General features: G+C 44.9%; 1 protein-coding gene and 1 non-coding gene.

The window, feature by feature from the left end:
• Positions 1 to 3,146: 3,146 nt before the first annotated feature.
• Positions 3,147 to 9,852: within the span that the record gives for nad2 (NADH dehydrogenase subunit 2), a trans-spliced gene. Coding sequence (YP_004849337.1) covers positions 3,147 to 3,335; positions 4,812 to 5,383; positions 9,692 to 9,852 — 922 coding nt within the window.
• Positions 9,853 to 12,116: 2,264 nt separating this feature from the next.
• On the bottom strand, positions 12,117 to 12,199 carry trnY-GUA. The gene has a single exon. It is a non-coding gene; the product is annotated as a tRNA-Tyr (tRNA).
• Between the last annotated feature and the right edge of the window lie 8,171 nt (positions 12,200 to 20,370).

Genomic DNA, 20,370 nt, shown 5'->3' with positions numbered 1-20,370 from the left:
AGTTCCGAACTTGGCTCCGCTCATCTTCCGCCTTGTTTTGATAGAACTTTCTTAAACTGACTGAACTCTCGTCGGTAGGCTTTCTTTCCTTTTAGTAGTAGTAGAGAGAGCATTTCTGCGCGACTGCTCCTGGGACGAGTCAAGCTGATACCTCTCTTCCATCTCGCCCGAACTAACTGGACAAAGAGGCATCTGATCTAGAATGGGGAAGGGGATGAGATCACCTTGAATCATTCAATCTTCTTTTCACCTCTCCCTTAGCTTGGATGGGCGGTCTTTCATTCTTTCCCGCTCCGTGGGTCTTCGGGTCAAGACGAATTGGGAACAACTAGTTTCCAGGATGACTCATTTCGCCCTTTCGTATCATAGACGGGATAAGGGATCGCACCAAGGAATCCGCACACCCATCTTATTTATATTCTATCATTTCTTTCGGTTGTAAACCATAATCTCATTTCAAGCAAAAACCCGAAGTTCAAGCTTAAGTACCAACCATAGGCTTTCTTCTAAATAGTAGGTTAACGAGTTTAGTGGAATAAAGAAGAAAGATTTAGTGGTAGGCTTTCTCTTTCTGACTTGGCATGTGAGGAGAAAGAAAGACAGTCGAGGGTAGGCATTTCTTGACTATAGATAGAGCGAGAAGGCGAACTCGCAGACTAGCTTTTCGAAAGCGTGGAAGGCCGACCGACACACACCTTCGGGTGCTGCTGCCACACGGGCCTATACTAACATATTGGGCCAGTTTCCCACGAGTGGAAAAGCTGCCATCCACAAAGCAAAGCGGCTGGCTTGAGAGTGAATGGTGACCGCTGTTAAACGTGTTAAAGGGTGGAGAATCTCGCCTATTGGGATTTGTCCCAACACTAGAACTTTGGTCTCCTACAACTCTTTGGGAGGAGGATTGTAGCTGCTAATGAACAGACTGACTCGTGACGCCTTCCTACAGCTTTGGCATTTTTCCCAGGAGTGAAAACAAAGCCTTCATCCAGCCGCTGGCTTTAGGCTTGACATGGTGACTACTGCTTAGATCAGAGGGAGTTCAAGACTCAGATACTGCTAGCTTGCCGAGAAAGGCTTGACTTTAAAGTCAAGGGCTTGCTTCTTTGTCCAGCACCATAGGCGGGCACTAGCGCACTAGACCGGTAACAAAAGAGAAAGGATTCTCTCTCTACTACGGCACCTGCTTGACCCGCTCACCAATAAGAACCAAAACTCTTCTTCTCGTCCAGCCGGATGAGAGCCAGTCAAGACTGATTTTTCAATGCTCGTCCTCTCCCATCCCAGTCCTATTCTTTGGGATAGTTTTTTTCCCTCGGGATTAAGGTAGGCCAGGGGATTCAGGAGACTAGCTAGCCTTCGAATCAACTACTTATGTAACTTCGTCTTCTCCGCGATATCAACCTCAAAACAAGATATGAATCCCCATCTAGTTGAGTTGAACCTAGCCTTGCCGGATAGAATCCACACCACTGATTGGTTGAATTCCCTCAAGAGGGTCAAGCAGTATCTGAGTCTTGAACTCCCTCTTTTCCCTTTCATTCAATCATCGCCAACAAAAACCCAAATATGACCTACGTCAATATTCTTTGAACCTGAACTTCTTCTTAAGTTCGAGCCGCAGATCGGGAAAGGAAGCTTTCGCTTTCTTCTCTTGGAATGTGAAATTTCATTCGTGTGGTGTGAATGCAGGGAAGACTGAAGGCAGGGGAAGGGTTCCGAGAGAGACAATAGAGAAAGGCATTTTTTACGTCCATCTTTTTGAAGGCTTGGGCCTTGGCCACTGAATGATGGCCTCTACTCCGGATCTGGCTTTGTCCTCCTCAACCAACATACCCTGCATATACTAAGGACTGGGGAATTCACACTTCTTCAAGTTCAGCCTCGTGCTTCAAGGCAGGCATCCGAAAAAGATCTGGGACTTTGCACATGCTCTCCCCATTCCCTGATTTCATCCCAAGCGGAAGAGAGAGACAGCTGGTTAAGGAAAGCCCAATAAATCACATCTGGTGACAGAGAGGGCAAGAGCTTCTTTCAGCTTGGTGCCTTCTAGCTGCTAGACAATAAGGGGATGAGGGTCGTTGTCGTTTGGGATCAGCCAGCGCCTAGACTCATCAATTAGCTCCGAACCCCTCCAGGAAAAATAGTATTCATCCTTGCACTCCTCGCAATATTCTTTGCGCATCTGCACCCGCGCCTTGTTTTTCTTCTTCGCGCCTCCTTCGGTTAATTACGGATAGTCCTACTTCGGTTAATTACGGATGGTCCTACTTCCATATGGATAGTCCTACGGATAAGAATCCTGCGGACTCCGGACTACTTCCCTCCATATGGATGGTCCTACTTCGGTTAATTACGGATGGTCCTACGGATAAATCCTCCGGACTACTTCCATATGGATAGTCCTCCGGATAAATCCTGCGGACTCCGGACGTAGGACTACGGATAAATCCTGCGGACTGCGGACTCCGGACTACGGATAAGAATCCTCCGGACTGCGGACTCCGGACCCTGGACCTTTCTTTGGCACGTAGGACCCTGGACCTTTCTTTTTGGTCCTCCGGACGGAGAGAAAGAAAGATTTACCGAATTCAATGTCTTACGCAAATGCAAACAAGGATTGATCATCCGAGAATGAATTGAACCGTCTTTTTGGCTACGGGTGGAAGGAAGTTGTCACCGCGGAGTCTCAATATTCTTTGACCCCTTCGTAAACTGTCTTGTTTTCCTTATTCTAATGCACTTGCACGACTTCTAAGTCGAGTCGCTTCGCACCTCTCCCGCTCCGTAGAGTTCAAGACTTCCGCTCACATATTAGACTAAAAAGCTCAAAGAATGATCGGCTCAAAGAAAATCAGTTTGAACCTTTAATTTGCGAAGAGTTCAATTCATTTCTTTCATATCTTCTTATTCAATAATGAAGAGCATAATATATATTTGCCCTGATTATTTGCGCTTTTAGCATGAGCATAAATCACCAATATTGATTGATTTTCGAGACCTCGTGCCCTCTCGTCAAATCAAAATTCCTTTTTCTAATAAGAAATTCGAATTAATGAAAAGAAAAGCGGAGGCCTCTGCTAGCATTGTGGTTTGGAATCTTTCCTTGATTGGCCCACCCTTTCTTTGAACCTTGTCAATGATCGAACTTAAAGATATGAACTGAGTGCCATTTGATGAGTAACTGAGAACAAGGGAGAGGGATATGGAAAGGATGAAGTAATGAAAGAGGAAGTCATTGCTAGTAGTAACGACTTGTCACGATCCATTGGTTCATATAGAATCCATGTCCTAGGTGTATCAAAAAACATGATTTTCGCTAAGCGTATATAATAAAATAGAGTGAAAGGGTCCACCCCGAAACCAAGGGGTACTAACTAAGAGCTGAGTCCTCTCCGAACCGCAGGAGATAGTTGCCCATCATACGGCTCACCAACTGAACTTGCCTCTATGGGAGGCTCGCTCCGGGCAGGTTCGGATCACTTACAATACACGGCTCTACGAAGGAAGGGTGGGTTAGGAACCTTTGAAATATGATGATTTTTCCGTATTTGTTTGATGAGAAATGCGAGACGAAAAAGGAAGTCATCTTTTCGACTGGGAAATGCGATTTTGTCCACCCCTAACTCAAAAGAAAAAAAGGCGAGCTTGCTTCTTATTCCCGTCTTCGATCTCTTCCATCTCTGCCTCGCTCGTTCTCACGTTGAAGAAAGGTTTGGAACCCCCAAAATAGCAAGGAGTCTTAATGAAGAGTACTCAAAAAAAAGCAAGCTTCTATTTTGATGCCTCTCAACAGTGCTTCTTGAGGCTCCACTCTCCCCGTAAGGGGCCCCGTTAGCATGGGCGAAGATGGGGATAAGGAATAAGGATTGAAGCCCCCTTAGCTCTGCCAGGGACTGGGCAGGGTTTAGCTTGATAAATGTGTAGAGCCAAGTGTAGTGTGGTGTAGTAGTAGGCACTTCTAGGCCCCTTCCCGGCTACAGGATCACTCCAGTGCTTTGGGTACTACGGACCCTCTGTCATCCATTGCAGCGGAGCCCTTTCATGAGCGGGGGGGCTAAGCGCTTCCTTCGTAAAGAGTTTCATTCAATCTTTTTTAGATATCAAAAGAGAAAGATCTAGATTCATCCATCTTGATATTCATATATCTGACTAAAAAAATGGATTTCTTAAGTTGCGTGAAGCCCCAAAAATCCTTGATTTGGCCAGGAAAGACTGCACTGCTTTGGGCCCAGGAAGCGAAGGGAATGAGCTCGGCAGCTTCTTCTCCACACTGATTTTGATCCGTGTCCGTTCCCGCCATGCGCTTCGCGCGCCATTGGCCCTTTGTTCTCCTCTTATTCTTCATTGGACGGTTCGGATGGACTTCGCCGTTCTTTCCCAACTCAAATTTCAAAGGCTGTCTCACATCGAGATGTCGATTCGTTTTCCGCCCCCAATGAGATGGGGAATTAGTAACCCCCTATTGAGACTTTTTGGCCCTGAATCTTTCTGAATCGAGGCCCGGCTCGCGTCGTTCCAACAACCGGCGGGGAGCACCTCAGTATACGATCGCGCGCAGTAACTGGGAGTCCTATTACACCGCTCCGTGGGGCCAACTTCAATTCACCAAACCAAGGTTCATCTCGTGTAGTGATTGTGGACTCGTACAAGGATATTGAGTAGACGGTTGATGTATCAGACTCGACCCTATCTTTCGGAGCATGCATTCCCATCCGTCTCGCAACTGAAAAGGTAAGCTACGTGTCCGGTGCACGGAGAACTGCCTTCGGTCTCCCAAACAGACTTACTCGTGGCAACCTTCCGGCCGCCCAACGACCTATAACGCTAGTCACTACTCCCACTGGGGCTAGGAAGTAAGCCCCACAACCCAAAGCGGCGAAAAACAAATAGAATTTGCTACAAAAACCGGCTAACGGGGGTATTCCTGCGTATGAGAACATAGTAATGGAGAAGGTAATAGCCGAAATAGGATTCGTTTTGGCTAGAGCGCCCAAATCCGCTATATATTTGACACGGGTTTGCCGTAATGCTAAAACTATGGCGAATGCATCTATCGTCATTAATACATAAATAAAGATACCAATTAGTAGTGATTGAATTCCTTCTATGGTTCCACATGAGAAACCTGTACGAATATAACCTACATGTCCAATTGAACTATGAGCTAGAGGTCTTTTGACTTTCGTTTGGGCCATGGCGGCCAGTGCTCCTAAGATCATAGAAGCAATGCTGCAGAAAAAGAAGATTTCTTGCAATGTAGCTCCATAGGAACCATAAATAGAAAGACGTGAAATATTAGCAAAAATAGAGATTTTAGGCGCAATAGAAAGGAATGCTGTAACCGGGGTGGGTGAACCCTCATAGATATCAGGTGCCCACATATATAGAGTCAAAAACAAAGGTCCAGATGGGAGGGGGGGTTTCTTCGGGGCTTGAGAGATGGAATAGATAGGGCCCCACAAGTTTCGAATTCGCCGCTGGGGAATGAACACGAAAGGGAACGAGGAATGATCAACGAAAAAAGTGCTCTCTGAACCGAAGGTGAAAGTCGTTTTCCATCAGACGGCTCTTTCCGTAACTCCACTCTCGACTTGGATTATCTATCCAAAAAGGTCCGCTCTCGGCCATTCCACACGCTGCCTAGCAGAGGCGTGGTTATCTGAAGTGGATTCTCTCTTTTCTAGTGGATGCCGAACCTGCTGCCCCATTGACTAAGAAGGGGGCGGGCGCAGCAGCTACATGGACCCCTTCCTTTCTCTTGTTGCCAGCGCTTTCCCGGGCCAAGCCGGAATTCTTTATGATCAAGGGCAGGCAAAGCCCGAAGACTGCTATCCTACCTAATAGGCCAGAGCGCGGGCGGAACGAGGAGAGGGCCCGGCAATCATACCACCGCGGTCGAAAAAGCGTGTTCCCTTCAGATAAGACGCACCCTAGGCCATCCTCGGCCTTCTTCTTTTTTTTTGATGAAAAAGAAATCCAATCTCGATCTCCGAAAGCCTTTTCCTTCCTCGTCGAGCCTTTCCTTTAATGGTTGGGGGAAGCATTTCCTTATCAGAACTTGGCGGGCATTCTCTTTCTAGCCTTAGAAAAAAAAAATAGGGGTGTATTCCCAATAGGCGAAAACATGATTTTCAGGTCCTAGGCCATGCCTTCAATACTCAATCTGGAAAGCAGCAGGGATGACAAAAAGAGGGCGCTTTCCTGGATCCTATATCTCAGACCGAATACAAACTACAATGAACCGGACTTTGCCTTTTCATTCCTCATATCCAAAGCAGACAGAAGATCACCTCATACGACTAGTTGGGTTTGATATTAGTGAATCAAAGACAAAGTCAAAAGGGGGCTGAATAGCGACTTGATAAAGGAAAGCGAAGAATCTCCCTACTAAATGAGAGCCCTACTTCCCTCTCTTTGCGACCTCATCACTGAAATGAAAGCGCAAAGAAATTGCTTGATGAGTTGCCGGGCGTAGCGCACCGCAGGTTAATCTCTCCTTTTTTGGAGCTTGACTTTACTAAAAAGGGCTCGCTTCTTCGAAACGTACTTTGGTAGGATGACGAAAGAAAGGCTACTTCAATGACGGAAACCGCCGGAAACGAGAGAGGGTCGCCTTTGGAAGCCTGAGCCGGTAACCAAAGCGTCACAACATAATAAAAAGGAATGAGTTTAGCTGACCCATAAACCCGGAAACGAAAGAAAGAAAGTGCGTTAACCCGATAAGATATGAACACAAAAACAACTAAGTCGATATTCAGACCTCGTCAAGAAATAAGAGGATATGAACAATCAATGAACAAGGCTCAAAGAATGATCGAATAATATTGAACAAGGTTATGAAATAGCGCTCAAATTCTTTTCACCTACGGCTTTCTTTTCAGTCCTCAGGTTAATTAATATAGTGGCATTCTTTGAGCCTCCGGACTTGTTTACTTGTTTATCCCTCCCGCTACGTGGGCATTGAGCGAAGGACCAAACCTCTGCGGTCAGTCCTTCGGACCAGATGAGTCATCAACAAGATTTCCAAATTAAGGACCAGTCCGGAGGATTTATCCGTAGGACTCTAAAACGGAGGACTATCCATTAGAACCATTAGAAGAGAAAGAATTTGAGAAGAAAGAAATAAGAAGAGAAGCACAACGTAGAAGGAGTCCCATAAATAAGAGAGACGGACGTAGAAGGTTCTGATTGAATATGGATAGTCCGGAGGACTAAGAAATCCATATTAACCTTCGGACTGGATCCTTTCTAAATTGCGACTGAGGACGGAGCACAATATATAAAGAGAGCAATATTCTTTGCGCCTTTAGCTTCGCTTCGCTAGGCTTTCTCTTTCTTACTTTTGAGTCCCGTAGGAGGCGCAAAGAATATTGCGATGCGATTAGGTGCAAAGATCTATGGCCCCCAATTATAAGGGGTCCAGATGACTATCCATTAGAGAATTTGAGTCCTTATAACTAGAGGTTCAAAGAATATTGATAAGGAAGAAGGAGGCATCAAAATTCAATTCCCCTGACTTTCATCTCCTAGGCTTGAATGAATGTTCCTGCTTTCGCATATTTCATTGCGCCTCCTACGGCATCAAAATTCAATTCCTTCCAAACCTTAATTATGGATATAAACAAGGACTGAGGATCCATAAGACAGGGATATTGTAAGGACTCTAAAGAGGCAAAAATATCCATAAGACTCGACCGAAGGCTTCGAAGAAGATCGACTTAAGAGGAGTGCGAGAGAAAGAAGCGAAGCCTATGAAGTGAGTATGAGCGCAATCAATGAACAAAGGCGTCCGGAACCTTCAGCATTATTAGTAAGCAAAAGCCCACGTAGCGGAGGAATCCCGCTCCGTCTTCCGCAGACTGATTTATTAAGGCAGTCGATCATTCTTTGAACCTTTGTTCATTGATTCAGTCGAGCCAATAACATCGATCAGTCCGGATATTATTTCCATAAGACTTTTGAAGCTCCATAATACTTTATAAGCTCCATAATACCGCAATATGAAAAGCGCTTTTTTAAGCGGCTGCAATCAGTCTTTTTCGGGATCATGACTTCTCGCAATATTCTTTCTCACGCAACTCATCATCATCAAATTTCATTGATCCTCTCAATTCATTCAGCCTTCTGAGAATAGCTATTACTTTATTTGGAGCGAAGGCGCAAAGTGCGTGAATGAGTGAAATATTCTTTTCACCCTCCTACGTGCCAAAGAAAGGTCCAGGGTCCTACGTCCGCAGGGCCAAAGAAAGGTCCAGGTGATTTATCCGTAGGACCATCCATATGGAGGGAAGTAGTCCGGAGGATTTATCCGTAGGACCATCCATATGGAAGGAAGTAGGACTATCCGTAATTAACCGAAGTAGGACTCTAACGTTAGGCGCAAAGAATATTGCGAGACCGGTCCTCCGGACTCCCAGAAAGAAGAAGAAGGACTCTAAAACGGAGTGGGCCATTATTAAGCTACGAAGGCCCAAAGAATATTGCGTCTTTGTCAATATGCCTATTTTTTGGATTTCACAGGTCCGAAGGACTTATCCATATTAACGGAATTGAGCCTCGCAATATTCTTTGCGCCTGACTCGTCCGGAGCTATATAGTAGGAGCAAAGTTATTTATAGTCGAGTCTTAACTTTTTTTATGGCTTTCCTCTTATATCCTTTCTTTCAAACTATACTCCTTCTCAAATTCTTTCTCTCAATGAATTCAGCCGACGGAGCAAAGTGAATTGAGAGACGGACTCTCTCTTCCTTTCTTTCAAATCTTCTTCTTTTCTTATAAGAACTAATAATAAGATAATCAAGCTCTTTTCTAAATCCTCTTTCTCGCTGCTTCGCACCGCTCCGTATCGTGATTAAGAGTTGATAGATTCTTTACCTAGGCTTGATCTTTCCGACTAGTCTTCTTCCTTAATTGTTGAACTTTCTTCGCACCGAGACTTCTTAGTCTTGTTCTTGCTCTCGCATATTCTATCGTCAAGTAGGTCAAAAAATAGGTATACTTTCCACTCTTTGCCTTAGACTCGATTGGAACAAAGCTAAGAAAGAAGGAGGCGGAATGGAGAAAGGAAAGGGACAAGGGCGGTCTTGCTTGGCGCGAAGGCTGCTGGTTTGGGGGTAGGGTACGGTACTAAAGGTCCTCGGACTTCCAGGCGGTTTTTCTTTTGGGCAGCTGTTCACCGTTGGATCTCGCCAATACAGCCCCCCATAGTTTTCGTTACCGAGATATCTTTTTTTTCATTGTTCCCAGGGATTTTTTGGGTAATCCGCTCCCATGCTGCAAACAGTCAAATCTGAACTCAACCCTGTCGCTCTTCTTTCTTTCCTCGCGGGCAGGAAGCACACCAGCTGCGTGCCTTGCGTGATTCTACTGTGTTTTTTGCACTTGACTGGGTGGACAGTTGACCGGAAGAGAACTTCGATTCGCCCGGCCAGCAGGCGGGCGGCGTGCTTATCTTATGTGACAACACTACAGAGCGAGTGGCTCTTCTAGGCGGGCTGCTGTGTGACAACACTACAGAGAAAGCGGCGCTTTCGTGTAACATGCTATGGTCTCAACGCCCTTACGAGGTAGTGATGAGTTTCACGCGCTCTAAGCCCGGCCCGCGCGCGGTTAGGAAGATTGGCCACAATCTGAGCGGTACCACCCACCCTACCCTACCACCTATAGGCGGCCGTCCGTCCTACAGCCGCCCGAAAAGGAACTGCAGTGATCTTGAATAGGAATCCTACAGCGATAGATAGAATCCCCATAAAAATACCACTAGATCGAGCACCAGTGATTTCGTATCCGGTCAAAATCTTGGCTAATTGATCGAAGTGGGTAGCTCCAGTAGACCCATAGATCATGGAACAAATAGGGTGGGTAGGCCCAACCACCACACTACACGTATAGACGCGAACCCCCCTCGTTACCGTACGTGCGACTCTCACCGCATACGGCTCGCACAAAGACTCCTAAATCCATCCCGAGCCGTCCTCTTCTCAATAAATAGATTGAATAGTCACCTGGACCTTTGTTTTTGCTCCGCTCCTTATTCAAGTTCCATAAGACTCCAAACTTTATTAATGGGGTGATGAGACTCTACCCTATTGAACCTCAGTCCTTTAAGTTCCATAAGACTCCTTGCTATTTTAGGGTTTTATAGCTTTCATGAATCAAGCCTAGGATATATTGAATTGCTCCTAACGTCTGCTTTAAAGGGATCATGACTCGCTTATTAAGCCGCCAGAAAAGAAAGAATCTCATCTTGAGCCTGAATTTTCTGACTTAAGAATGAGGCGAAGGACTGATTAATGGTCCGGAGGCGCGAAGAACAAAAAGAAGGACGCAGATGTGCGAAGCAAAGAGCGCGAGACTAGAGAGGAGCGCAAGGTGCAAAGAATTTGCGAGGCGAAGGTTATGAAATAACTCGACTGTAAGGAGAGGGGAGAAGCTCATTCCTTATTCTGTTAAGGAGCGCAACTCAAGAAATCTGAAATGCAAAATAAAGCTCCAACAATATCCCTGTCTTATGGTTATGGCGCCTCCGTAGGAGCAGCCGGATAAAAGTGAAAAATAATGGATTTCTAGTCCAGTCCAGGCGCAAAGTTCGGTTAATTACGGAAAGTCCTCCTTCGGTTAATTACGGATGGTCCTACTTCCATATGGATAGTCCTACGGATAAGAATCCTGCGGACTCCGGACTACTTCCCTCCATATGGATGGTCCTACTTCGGTTAATTACGGATGGTCCTACGGATAAATCCTCCGGACTACTTCCATATGGATAGTCCTCCGGATAAATCCTGCGGACTCCGGACGTAGGACGTAGGATAAATCCTGCGGACTCCGGACTCCTCACTATTTTAAGAAGCCTACGGCTGGGTCCAGACGACGTCCTTCGGAGTATATAGCTCGTCTTAACTTTTTTTATTGCTTTCTTCAAAGACAAGATAAAGATAAGTTTTGATAAAGCTCTGAAACTCTGATCTTGAATACTCTTTGACTTGAACGCCGTAGAAGGCATCAAAATGAAATGATGAAGGCTCCGGAGGCTCAAAGAATTTGAGTCCTTATTCCTTCCTTTCACTTTTGATTCCCGTAGGAGGAACTTCAGCATTACTAGTAAGCCTCATAATATAGAAGATGAAAGTCCTCAATGAATCTGTTCAATGACAGGGATAGACTTTTGACTTTTTCTTCCGTCACCTGGACCTTGATTTTCCTACTAAAAAGATTCAAGCCTATCTCCCTTTATTCCACTGAAACTTATATCCTTTCTTTCAAACTACTCCGCTACTTTCATCTTATTCCCACGGGGCGGTCGGACCCCGTAGTTAGGAGCAAAGATCAGATCCCCATATTAAGTTAAGCTACGAAGGCCCGAAGAACAAAAACAAGGTGCAAAGAATATTGCGTGCAAATGCTCGGCTTTCTATTAAGGAGTGCAAGGCCTATCCATTAGAGAATTTGACTTGCGTTTTCCGCTTTGTTTTTGCTGGACCCGTCCGGAGGACTTGTTTATCCATTAAATAGCAAGGAGTCAAAAACAAAGGCTCCAGATCAGTCTTATTCCACTGAAAATATTGCGAGGTGCGGTATCCGTCCTCTTGACTATGAAATCTATTAGTTTTCGCTTGCACTCATTCGCATATTGAATTGCGCCTCCGGACTGGAAGTCTAGTCAATATTCTTTGAACCTCCGGACTATCCATTTCTGAATTGAGCCTGTCGCGCCTCCAATCCTCGAGAAAACTTGCCTTCCCCAGGCGCTATGAAATGGGGGGTCTTTCCTTCGCCTATCCTATGTATTGGCTTGGGCTTCGTGCAGAAGCAAGGGGGCATTCTGGCGGGCGCGCGCGTGTCGGAAGGCCGACCACTACATAAGCTAAAAGACAAGGACTACAAGCCAAAGCGGAAGCGACTCGCTTCTATTCTGGTTGGGATTGTCTATCGATGGGAATCTATAGATCGTAGTAATTCGGCAACCTCTCTAAACTGAAATACGATACAATTGAACTTCACGGCACGGCAAAAAAAAAGAAAGCACATATTGGCTCGGTCGGCCTTCTTCCTACGCTGACGACGAATGCCTCCTTTCCTTTCTCTTCTCTTCAGTCTACAACAAAGAAGCTCCGTGGGAGAGGCAGGATTCGAACCTACGTAGAAAAACTTCAACAGATTTACAGTCTGTCGCTTTTGACCGCTCGGCCACTCTCCCCTTCCCGGGCCTCCCCTCAATGGGTTCTAAGAAGGAGGGCTAAGCCCTGAATCAATCAATAAGCTTTTTGAAAAGATTGAAGGTTCAAATAACTAAGAACGAAGATTTGTTGGGAGAAAGCCTAGGTGCAAAGAATATTGCGGTTCAGTTTTAGTGGAATCTTTGAAAATCAGTTCCATAAAAAATCAGTCCGGATATTATTTCCATAATACTTTTTCGCAAATGAAAAGCTCTTTTTTAAGCAGCTGCATGAAAGGGATCATGACGCAATATTCTTTGCGCTTAACTAAGGCTCAAAGAATTTGAGAAGAAGCGAAGCGCATTTATCTAAGAAAAGAAGAAAGGAGTGCAAGGCGCAAAGAATATTGCCCTATTTAAGGCCTTTGCTTTGGGATCATGACTTCGCAAAAAGCTCTTTTTTAAGCAGCTGCATGAAAGGGATCATGACTTCTCGCAATATTCTTTCTCATCAAATTCATTTCATTGATCCTAACGTTCGTCATCAAATCCCCTAATGGATAGTCCTTCGGACCTGTCTTATGGCGCATCTTGACCCTTATTTCCAGAAATTCAATGGAATGGGTTGAATAGGACTGAGGACGTCCGAAGGACTCTAAAGAGGACGGATAAAAGAGGTCCTCCCGAACATATTAGTTCCATTAACAAGTCCGGAGTCAAATATTAGTGGATAAAAGAGGTCGGAGGACAGGTCTCGCTTCCACCCACTCAATTGAATCCAGCCTTGCTAACCCACCTTCCCAGTCGCTTCGCCCCTCCGTGAGAGCTTCCAACTCCGCCCCGTCCGTCCTATGCTAGCTTAGGACCTATATTGATGTCGACTTATGCTTTCAGACTCTGACTTATGAAAGAAGGAATCGGTGGATGGGGTTCGCACCCTAGTCCTCTTAGCCCTGGATTCTTTGAACCTGGGATTCTTTCTTTCTTAATGAAAAGAGAAGGTTCCAAGATGTGCGTGCCCAGATTCACTCATTTACTCATTCAGGACTGAATATGCCTCTAAAATAGATCAAGGGCGGGCACCGGTGGGGTTCGCTTCAGTCCCTTCGTACTGGGAGCCTATGTCCCTCGTCTCGATTGAGTTGATTCGTGGAAGAATTACTTCATAGGCGAATAAAGACTCAAATTCTTTGAGCCTCACCCGTCCTTTTTCATGAATATGGATAGTCAACTCCTCGCAATATTCTTTGCGCCTTCGGACCTGTCCTCCGGACTGTGAAAAGTCAATCAAAGAAAAAAGAAAAGAAAAGAAGAATGAACTCATTAACGATAATGAAAGAAGCTCAAAATGGGAATGAAAGCAGACTCAAATTCTTTGAGCCTTGTTCATTGTCAATATTCATTGATTTGTGCTAGATTGAAGATGAATCTGCTAGATTTCAGATGAATCCGCGGAGGGAAATGCTAGGTTTTGCCCATAGGGAAGTAGCAAGAAAAGACAAAAAATCAGTCAAAAAAGTACTTTTATCGTTAGATAAGAAAAGTCGAAAAAGTCCTATTTAGAAGCAAAAAAGCCGGGAAATTGCAACTGGTCCATTAGAAAAATCTAGGGAAAATCAATGAACAGAGTTTTCTTATGGTTTCTGGTCCGGATACTGACGGGTCTATTCTTGATTCCGCTCCTGAATATGGATAGTCCTACTTCGGTTAATTACGGATGGTCCTACTTCCATATGGATAGTCCTACGGATAAGAATCCTGCGGACGTAGGACTACTTCGGTTAATTACGGATGGTCCTACGGATAAATCCTCCGGACTCCGGATAAATCCTGCGGACTCCGGACCCTGGACCTTTCTTTGATGGTGCAGATGAGTAGTTCTTACGTGTACAAAGGTGTGAGGTGCCACGCTTCCAGCCCTCATGGAAAGCAAGGAAGGCTCAAAGCCAGGCTTTAGGATCACTACATATCACTATTCATCCTTGCCTTGTTAAGTGAGTGTCTGGAAAAGAGCTTTCTTCGCGTATAACAAGAGGCTCAAAGAATTTGAGGAGTGAACATCTTTCCGAACAAGGGAGACTGGAATGCTTACAACCCTTATCTATAAGGGAGCAACTAGACTTGAAAGTAATAGATCCCCACCGCTACGGCTACGTGGGGCAGCCCTAAGCAGGCTAAGGAAAGGAAGAAAGTCAAGAAAATCGATAGTGTGTCGAAGACCGGACGTGCTAACAAGGACGGACATCACTGTACTTTCATCCTATATATTCGCCGACCATTTATAGTTCCGAATCCACTCAAAATCCATGAACAGGATTCCGCTCCAGCACTTGCACGAGTATTCGCTTCGCCTATTTTTTGGTCCGAAGTCCTTCTTTGTCTTTTCAAAGTCAGAGCTATCCAAAATCTCACGCAATATTCTTTGCACCTTCGGACTGTCAAAATTCGTAGTCCTCGAAAGAAAAAAAGATGATTCATCGCAATATGCGCCTGTCGCGCCATTAATTCCACTTGAAATAGTGGGACTGATTTTGATCCATATTCATGAGTTCAATATTCTTTGAACCTTATTCTTAGGCGAAGGACTAGAAATCCATTATTTTTCCTTCTTCTTGTCTTTTATTGAGCTACTCTCTCTGCCCTTGAAGCTCGCTCTTCGACCACCAGATCAATGAGAAATTTGGCGGATGAAAGCCTAGCTTCGAGAGCCACGGGCAGTTTCTTTCTCCCTTGATGCTGCAGAAGTGGAAGTTGGTGCTGACCTTGCATCTCTAGTGCTGCCCAACCAAGGGAAATAGATTCATTCAATGAATTACTATCATACGTACGACCAAAGCCCGATCGACGAGAGGAAAGCGTCCGAAGGACTTAAGGAAATCTTTCTGACTCATCTGGACCTTTGTTTTTGGAGCAATATGATTCAATTAAGACTCCTCGATCATTCTTTGAGCCTTGTTCATTGACTTTCAGTTTCAGAAGTGGAGAGAAGTAGCCCACGGAGCGGTGCGAAGCAGCTCGACCCACTACGCGGTGTAGAAGGATAGGCTTTCTTCCAAATAGTAGGTTTACAAAGGAGAGAAGAGATTACTATTTATTTCTTGTGAATAGATGATTATTCGCGGAGAGAACGAGTTCTAGCTAGAATGAAACTCATCTGGAGCTTGATTTTTCATATCTGCAGAAGAAAGTTTCAGAAAGACGCAGAGAAGAATAAGAGCTTGATAAAGCAAATAAACAAAGATCAACCACTATTATGAGATTCGTCTGAATATCGGATTATGAGCGGAGCGGGAAGATTAATTAGGAAAGAGCTTGAGAATTTATTGTGAACTACTTCTGAGAAGTGAATCTCGGATTATGAGCGGAGCGGTTCATAATCAATATATAAAGACTTCTAGAGTATACCTCCCAGGGAGCGGGAATAAGACATTGCACCAGTGAATATCTGATTATTTGCGCATTCGCAGAGCTTTATAACTTATTGAATATTGTGAATTACTACTTATATCTTTCGATTTTGATAAAAGACTATGAAAACTTGACAATGGTCTCGCTTCTGCTCAATTTCTGAGAGCCTTGCTACGCACCTTTCTCTAAAAGCTCTTCGTTAGAATAATTGAAAGCTCTTCTGATCTTCTTCTTGTCTTACATCATCTCGCGCGTAGAGTATAGTTTTGAATAGTAAAGTAAGGGCATTCGAAATTGAATCCAGCCTCCTTCTTATTTATTTCGAAAAGAAAAAGGCAGGTCCCACTACGCGGTATTTCATTGTATGATCAAAGATAGGACGGCGCTAGGAAGACCGTCTCATTCATCTGAACCCACGGAGCGGTAAGGAATTGGCTTCGGTACGAAGCTAGAAGTCACCTCCGTCATGGGATCTTCTTCCCAATGGATCTGGATAGGTTCGTCAGCCAGGGTTGGGGGAGTGAGAGGTCTTCCCTCACTGAAGTCTCTGAAAGGGATAATACAAGATAGAGGTTTGAGACCGATCGTAATCAGTCCCGGCTCAGTTCTTTCTTCGTATTCCCTATTAAGTGCTCTTTCTTCTATTTGCAATATAGATGAAAATACAGTCAGTGCAATTCAAGCACTAGGCGATTTCTTACATAAACCCGGCACGAAGAAATTTCATCTACCCCAGAGTCATTATCTCTTTCCGAGTCTATGGTATGAGAGCAACTAAGTCAGATAGGAATGCGACCTAAGCCGGGCTAAAGCGACGATCTTCCATGTCATCAGACCTTGTTTCCGATATAGAACTATTAGTTTGCGTAGAAAGATATGGTTCATCCTTTGAATTAAGCCTAACTCCTCGGAGAGTGCCAAAAGATCTGTCCCATTTCTGACTTCTCTTCCACGACTGGGATTGGGTCTTTTTGTGAATGGATGAAAACCTGGGAATTCTCATGATCGCTAGGGTCAACGGAGCGGAAGACGGATTCAATCTTCTTTTCACCTTGCTGGTAGTGTGGAATAGATAGTAGGAGTTCGTTGGCCGTCGGCCTTGCTTCTCTTTTCACTTGGATTGAGATAAATCGCCCTTCTTTCTACCCTACAATGGGGTGATTAGGCTCGCTATAAGCTGGTCGATGACGCGCTTACCGAACAAGGGATCTTTCATCCTACACAGGAAGGACTGCTGAAAAAGCAAGAGCTATGGCTCCTCCCTCCAACTAGGTGGAAGTCGATCCCCGTATTACTCTCCTGTGGCTCGAGCAGCGGCTTAGTTTGCGCCTCCCTCTGACATTAGGCCTTTACCGCGGAGTGGGCGTGCGCGATCCGCTCCTTTTCTTCTTCGTTTTCATGAAGGCAAATCCTTCACGTCAATGGTATAAAAGCTTGAGACAAAAGAAAGAGATAAGTATCACCTTTGTTCATTGATTCAGTCTCGCCTCCCTCCGTGAAAATCAGAGCTATCCCTCGATCATTCTTTGAGCCTCCGTGAAAATAATAGTATTCACCTGTCCTACGTGCCAAAGAAAGGTCCAGGGTCCGGAGTCCGCAGTCCGCAGGGCCAAAGAAAGGTCCAGGTGATTTATCCGTAGGACCATCCGTAATTAACCGAAGTAGTCCTACGTCCTACGTCCGCAGGGCCAAAGAAAGGTCCAGGTGATTTATCCGTAGGACCATCCATATGGAAGGAAGTAGTCCGGAGGATTTATCCGTAGGACCATCCGTAATTAACCGAAGTAGGACCATCCATATGGAAGGAAGGGTCCGTCTTAATACTCCTAACGGAGGGTGCAAAGAATTTGCGAAGAAGCCACCGTAACCAAAAGTATGAAGGCGAAGCCCAAGAGCAACAACAGGAAAGAAAGAACAAGTTTAAAGGGGCCCCTAAAGTACAGGTAAGTCAGGAAGAAAAAGATAAGGAAGTACAGGAAGTATAAGGGGGCGAAGCCCTACAGTACAGGTAAGTCAGGAAAGAAGAGGTAAGTCAGGCGCAAAGAATATTGCGAAGAAGAAAGGTATACTTTGTGTTTTAGGTTTGAGGAAGGGAAAGAAAGAGGTAAGTGTGGAAGTCAGTATGAGGCGCAATGAAATATGCGTGAGAACCTAGGTGCAAAGAATTTGCGAAGAAGCCACCTTTCAGTGGTTAGTGGTTATAGAACGTTCTCGCAATCTAGTCCAAAGGAAAAAGCTCTTCCTCAAATTCTTTGACCCTCTTCCCGGTACTCGTTTTTGTCGGGGAAGAAGCTCTTCTTCTGTCTTGTGCAAGATCGGCTGATTTCACTCCGTAATTCAGGTCAAAACAGCAAGATCGGCTTACAATATCCCTGTCTTATGGAGCCTCTCTCCCTCTTTCTTATCTTTTCTTGGTCGTATGAGCACTGAGTGCTTTACGGGAAAGCCTCATTCATTGATTATTGATTGATTCAGACTTAAGGAAGGCGCAAAGAATATTGCGAGGAGTTGGATCGGTGCTATGATAGGCTTCGAGACTTTCTCGGGGTCTCGACCATGTCGAAAAAAGCAATAACTTAGGATCGAAGGCTTTCTACTTTTCATAACAAGAACTAAAATAGGAAGCCGATACCTGTGGGACTGAACTCGGAAGCTCTCCCCTTCGCCTCCCATTCATTTTTCTTGACCTAGAAAGAACTGGGAGAAGAAAGCTTTCGTAGCTCCGGATCGACCTAGAGCTTCACACATGAAATTTCTACGTACGAATTGACAAAAACTTCTGCTCCTTGTAAGACCAATTGAATTGAATAATATATTCTAAGAGGATAAGAACAAAGAAAGAGCTTTTTTCAACCTCCGGGCCTTTCAGAATAAGAAAGAAGAATTGCTACCTAAAGAATCAGAAATCAGACTGCACTCCTATGTTGAAGAAAGAGGAAAGACTCGACCAGGGACTAGCAAAAGCGTCAGATCGAAGGCTAGGCGCAAAGAATATTGCGAGGAGAAGATTTCCGCTTTCTTTTGAGGTTCTTAAGTTCAATATTTAAGGAGATAGAGAGGTTCAAAGAATATTGACCTTTTCCGAAGGAAGAGGTTCAAAGAATATTGACGCCAGCAGTAGTGATAGCTCGACCAAAGTCAGAGTCAGCGAACGAGAGCAAAGGAATCCGTCCCAGTTTCATAGGTGCCAGTTAGGTATGAAGTAGCGATAGGAATCAGATCGAGAACAAGAAGGAGCTCCATCTCCGAGGGTAGAAGCTATCACTAAGAAGCAAAACAAAAGAAGGGTGTTGAGCGAAGCTCCTCTCCGGATAGATAGGGATCTGAAGAGTCCAAAATGAGCTGATTCTTGGCCGCCGTTGAAGCTCTTTCTGTTCCGGATTAGAAATAGGAAGACGATCCTTCATCAGAGCAACTGAACTCAGAATCATAGGATAGGAGCGAAGGGGCTTGACTTTGATTTAGTAAGAGGAAGCTGGAGAGGAGTGGGACAGCACAAAGGGGATGCGGCTTTCTTTTCTAGGGTTCGGATTTTGAGTGTTGAAGCTGAGTGAACGAGGTCTTATCATATCTCTTCTTAAGGGGAAGGTTAGACACAGCTAACCCTAGTTTCAGCAGACAGAAACATTCTCTCTTTCTCTAAAAAGGGTATGATCCCCTGAGAAAGGTGCGAATACGACCAGAGAATAGGATCTTTCACGAGAGGCCCACGTAGCGGTGAGATGGAATTGATCTGACTTAGAAGGTGCGAAGCAAAAAGAAAGGAGAGTCTTCAAAAAAGAGTTTACGAACCTTCTTAGTGCGCGGAAAGGGATGAGAGAGAGATTTTTCAGGGAATTCGATCTTGAAGCTGTAGCTTTAGCAGTTGAATCAGCCGCTAGCCCAAGCTTTTCGACCAAGCTGCGAGACTGGAAGTTCATACGCACTTGTAAAGATTGCATTTTCCCCTCAAATCAAATGAGAATCAGTCAAATCACTTTCCTAGGATAAGAAAGCCACCCGGAAGAGGCCTATTGCTTGGGGGAATGAAGTTGAGGAAGAAATAGCTCTAAGCCCACGTAGCGGGCGGTAAGGGGCTGTGGCAGTTGTAGTAGTTCCTTGTTGCAGAAGTAGCTTCGTCGGATCGCTCTTCCTTATTCATTATTCATTCGTCGGCGCCTTGCTTGAAACTCTTTATCCTTTACATGTCCCATCTTCCTTCTTGATTGGGGGATTCCGGATCAGAGTCAAATACCTGAATGTGATTCGAATGAAAGCAAAGGTCGAAAAGGGCTTTAAATGATAGATAGGATCGGTTCTAGGGGGCAGGGAGAGAAGAGAGGGATGAAATAACTCGCCTTCTCTTTATAAGAAATAAGTTAGGAAAAAATCAAGGTCATCTTCAACCTTTTTTTTGATGCGCCTCAGTCCTATCCATTAGAACGTTGAGGAGGAGGAGCAGCTTAATTTCCGCAACAAGGGTCCAGATTCCTTCGATAATTCTTTGAGCCTGTGGTCCGAAGAACTTAGCTCCTGTCCAAGTCAATATTCTTTGAACCTCTCCTTTTAGACCCTCTTTCTGGAACTCATTCCGAGTCCTCAACATAGGCTTTCATCCGTCAAATTTCTCATTGCTGCGTAGGAGGCTCCAAGCTAATATGGATATAAACAAGTCCCAAAAACGTCCAGGCGCAAAGGATATTGCGAGACAGGTCCGAAGGCGTCACAGGTTAATATGGATAGTCCGGAGGACCTGTCTCGCCCTAGCATTTTCTAGGAATGAACTCCGTCTTCAATCTCCAAATCAATGAATATAATATTGACGA

The sequence above is a fragment of the Cucumis sativus genome, assembly GCF_000004075.3.
Source record: "Cucumis sativus mitochondrion chromosome 1, complete sequence".
In the NCBI taxonomy this organism is placed as follows: domain Eukaryota; kingdom Viridiplantae; phylum Streptophyta; class Magnoliopsida; order Cucurbitales; family Cucurbitaceae; genus Cucumis; species Cucumis sativus.
Note: the sequence above shows the minus strand (reverse complement) of the source record. Positions and strands in the feature narration are given on the sequence as shown.